Here is a 3,931-nt window from a genome sequence, read left to right on the forward strand (position 1 = left end):
CTCCGCGTCCGCCCCCACGCTTGCTCGCAGCAAAGCCCACCTCCGCGCTCTCGCAAGCGCCGCAGCCACTGCGAGCCTCTAAGCGCCGAGCTCCGGAACCGCCGCAGCTCGCCTGGCGCAACGGCCACCCCAGCGTGCCCGCATGCTCGCCAACCAGCGCACCCGCACGCCTGCCACCACGCGCTGACCGGCCGTTCCACAAAGGCCATTGATGTGTTCAACCAAGGAGGGGTGGTTCTGGACGCCAACCCACGACGACAGGGAGATGCGGCGGCTCGAGCCCAGAGCGGAACCACCGGCCGGGGATGCACGCTGCGGTGCAGATCCGGCGTGACTCGACGGGGTCACACACGCCAGCATTGTGGGGAAGAAACAGAGAAAGGAGGAGAGAGAGAGGTGAGTGGGTGAGAGGACCTATCTTTTTCGCCTGTTGCAATGCACGGGCTCTTTTGCTAGTATTTTATGAAAAATATAGTTACTATTTCCATCTGAAGAATCTAAATAATTTTTTGTATGTTAGAGACAATTAAATGCATTCTTTCCAAAACATCATCTATTTCTGAACAGAGGTTGTGTACGGTATGCAGATTCACGTGACACAGTTCCAATCAAGATTCAAGATCTTCATAAAAGCACCAATTCAAGTTTCAGATTACAGCTTAATGGAAAGAAGAATATGTGGTGTGTGTACCTGTAAACCATGATTCTCTGCATGATACTTGTTATCGCCCTCAAGACGTTCAACCTCAACATATTTATCGAACGATGCATACACGTCACGACAACCTTTAACATCAAGTTGAAGGTCTGCAAGGAAATAATACAGCATTATCTCAGCTATAAAGATTGAAACACACAGATTGAAACACAGCTAATGGGAACCTGGTACCAAGATAATGTGTAGTTACGTACCATAAAAGGACTCCTTCCTGTTAGATTTATAGTCCACGTTTATACACTCAATATAATTAATGTGGTGACCTTCAAATAATTGCTCGATTGTTCCTTCTACAACAGTTCCCTAGGGAGAAAGCTAAGTTAATAGAAGCCCATGTGCTACATATAGGAAGCCTTACACTAAATTCATTACCTTCATCTTATCTTCAAGTTTCTCACAGAGAACTCTGTTGAGCTCTTGTACATCATGCTGCATGAAGGAATCATATGTGTCCCATCCAAAAGATTTCGTCAACTCTTTTGTAGCTACACTGTTGTCACTGTACTGGAGCTTATAAAAAAGGGTTTGCAGAGCCAAGGGAATACTTCCAGATGGCATGTCGTTTTCGGTGGTTGGCATATGATACACAGCCTGCAAGAAAACCTCAGTTAGTCGACTAGTACAGAAAACAATAATGCCTAGAAAGTTACAATGCATAAACCAGACCTTTCTGAAGTATGGTATGTGGTACAATGTTTGTAGAAGAGAGTTCATATAACAGGTCGCTCCTTGGTTTTTCAAACCAACATAACCTGTTTCCTTTTTTGAGTCATATGTCCAATAGTCAACCATTTTGCGGGCAGCAACCTCTGCCTCCACAACAATAGTATCATTCACAAGGTAACCTCTACTTGGATCATATAACTCACTCAAAGGCATAAAAGAAGTGAAACCCCAATCACTCTCACGTGCACTAAATTGATGTTGAGTATCTGCCAGACAGAGAAGAATAGTGCATTAGAGATGCATTTATTACCATAGAAATTAGACATTGGCAAACAGAAAGAAGAGCAAGCAGCAGTACTCAGAATCAGTAGGTCAAGTTCAAATATCCTTCCTAATTAGTCCCACCGTTCCAAAATACAAGGTGTATTAGTTTTTTCAAAAGTCACACATATGCATGTTTGACCAAGTTATAGAAAAAAGTATCAATATCTGCGGTACCAAATTTAAACTATTAGATCCATCACAAAAGTATTTCATATTTTATTTATTTTGTATTGTAAATATTGATATTTTATTCTATAATTTTTGTCAAACATATATAAGTTTGACTTGCACGATAAATGATGCACCTTATTTTCAACTATGAAGATGAACAAACAAAAGATGTCGCGTGGCATTTAAAAGCATGAGGGTCACAACCCAGACTTAATTTTGGGGAGTGAAGCAACATGTGACCGAGTGTTCAAACAGTAAACCAAAACAAAGCTAGATTAAAATTGTAATTGTGAGCCTGTGAGGAATTCATTGTTTAGGACAGAACAGTGTCTAAATGAGATTGATTGCTATTTTATGCTACGAAACCCTGGAGTTCTTCAATAGGAGTAGTAGTTTTGCATACAGAGACAGTTTAGTGGAGACTAGAATAGTGCTAGCGCTCCTTTACAGTTCACTCAAGTTTAAGTGCAAATCTACGTAATGCAGGGTTATGTACAGCATGAAGAAGGAATGCACCTTTTCGTGTCGTATACTTCTGATCAATCTGGTTTACAACAGATAAGCTAAACTGGGCAGAACGGCTCCAACCATATGGGAGATTGACCGAGTCAGCGACGTCCAAGTACATTGACAGGTGCTCCACATTATTCCCCTTGGGGAAAATAAGAACACGCCTGCATCAAAGCCACAGACGTTACCAAGTTAAAACATTCTGAAAAGTCGCAGCAGCTGCAGCTAGTATAAGGCTCAGTTTGTGGTTGCTGAACTGGGCTTATCTTATAATCGGCTGTGCAAAAATACACGGAACTAGAGATAAGTTGGTTAAACAAACACCAAACTAGGCAAAGCTGGTTGGGTAGGCTGGGTTATCATAATACACCGCAATGCCAACACAGCCGAATACGTGAAGAGACATAGGAGCTCACCATTTGTACCCACCGACGACAAACACATCAGAGTAGTGCTTCTTCCCGTTGAGCCGGGTAAAACTTGCGATTGTCCAAGTGAACCGCGATGTCTGTGGGTCCTCAGAAGGCTGGCTCTCGGCTGTGCTTGCCGCTTCCGTCTGTGCCACCACTGCTACCATAGACATCAGAAGCCCCGGATTACGAACAATCCAAACGGGCATACCAGCACCACACATTCCCGAATCATGGTACGAATCAGGATGAAGCAAAGCACCAATCGAGATAGAGCTAGGGGCGCACACGATACCTTCCATGGGCTGGGCAGTGTCTGCATCGGCGGTGGCTAGCTCCTGGTGGGGAACAAGCATCTCGTCGTTCTCCTGCTGCGAGGTAGGAGAAGCAACGGCAAGTCGGGTTAGATCCGCCCCACCATAGAGGCGCAGTAGCCCCACCCGATCGCGGGGCCACGGGGAAGTGCAGCCGCGAGGAGGGGAGATCGGGCAATGGCGAGGAGGGTGAGGGTGCATGCGCGCGTACCTCGAGAGGGGCGGGAGTCATGATAGTCATATCGGCGTCGTAATAACCGTGGTCGTCTTTGGACGCGGCCGCAGAGAGGCGGGCGGAGCCGGAGCCGGCGGGGGCAAGGGCTGGAGAGGATGCGGCGAGGCGGAGCAGATGGGAGTTGGGCTGTGGGAGGAAGGGGAGGAGTGGCCGCGACATGGAGCCTGATTTCATTTCCGTGCCGCAAGTAAAACAGTAAAAAAAAATGTGTAAGAGCTTCTCTAGCGATCCCGCAAACCGGGCCATCCTGCAAAAAGAAAACCGCCGGTTTGTGGGACGTAGACCGTTTTGCCGACCCGAACAGATCCGTAAATTCGGTCTTTCCAGAAATTTTTTGTGGGATCCTCCAAATCTACGGGAGAAGCGTCTGTTTTTGTCGGTTCCCTTTTCCTACTCATTTCTGCTTGCTTCCATTTGCGCTTCCACTCCCCGTCGTCGTCGCAGCCGCCGCACATCCCCACCTATTCTTGCTGCCCCTGGCTGCCCCCACGTCGTCAGAAAGCTCCTCCGCCCCGCGTTGCATCCGTTCCACCAAGTTTCAGCGTGGGGGTGCCCATTTGTGTCCGGGGCCTCACGGCGGCCG

At 47.1% G+C, this 3,931-nt stretch overlaps 1 protein-coding gene across 6 annotated transcripts in view; it reads right to left on the reverse strand.

The window, feature by feature from the left end:
• The window catches only part of LOC119285923 (ubiquitin carboxyl-terminal hydrolase 12-like), a 51,847-nt gene extending 48,321 nt beyond the window's left edge, over positions 1–3,526 (reverse strand). For 3 of the 6 annotated variants that reach the window (XM_037565259.1, XM_037565258.1, XM_037565255.1), the window contains exons 1-8: positions 3,325–3,526; positions 3,095–3,170; positions 2,806–2,959; positions 2,396–2,553; positions 1,385–1,650; positions 1,091–1,309; positions 913–1,021; positions 692–807 (exon numbers count right to left, since the gene is read on the reverse strand). In XM_037565259.1, coding sequence (XP_037421156.1) covers positions 692–807; positions 913–1,021; positions 1,091–1,309; positions 1,385–1,650; positions 2,396–2,553; positions 2,806–2,959; positions 3,095–3,170; positions 3,325–3,522 — 1,296 coding nt within the window. In that variant the 5' untranslated portion in view covers positions 3,523–3,526. The remainder of the gene's footprint in view (positions 1–691; positions 808–912; positions 1,022–1,090; positions 1,310–1,384; positions 1,651–2,395; positions 2,554–2,805; positions 2,960–3,094; positions 3,171–3,324) is intronic. The other 3 variants (XM_037565260.1, XM_037565256.1, XM_037565257.1) reach the window with 2 other exon arrangements.
• Positions 3,527–3,931: the final 405 nt, after the last annotated feature.

Source organism: Triticum dicoccoides, chromosome 4A (assembly GCF_002162155.2).
Source record: "Triticum dicoccoides isolate Atlit2015 ecotype Zavitan chromosome 4A, WEW_v2.0, whole genome shotgun sequence".
NCBI classification, from domain to species: domain Eukaryota; kingdom Viridiplantae; phylum Streptophyta; class Magnoliopsida; order Poales; family Poaceae; genus Triticum; species Triticum dicoccoides.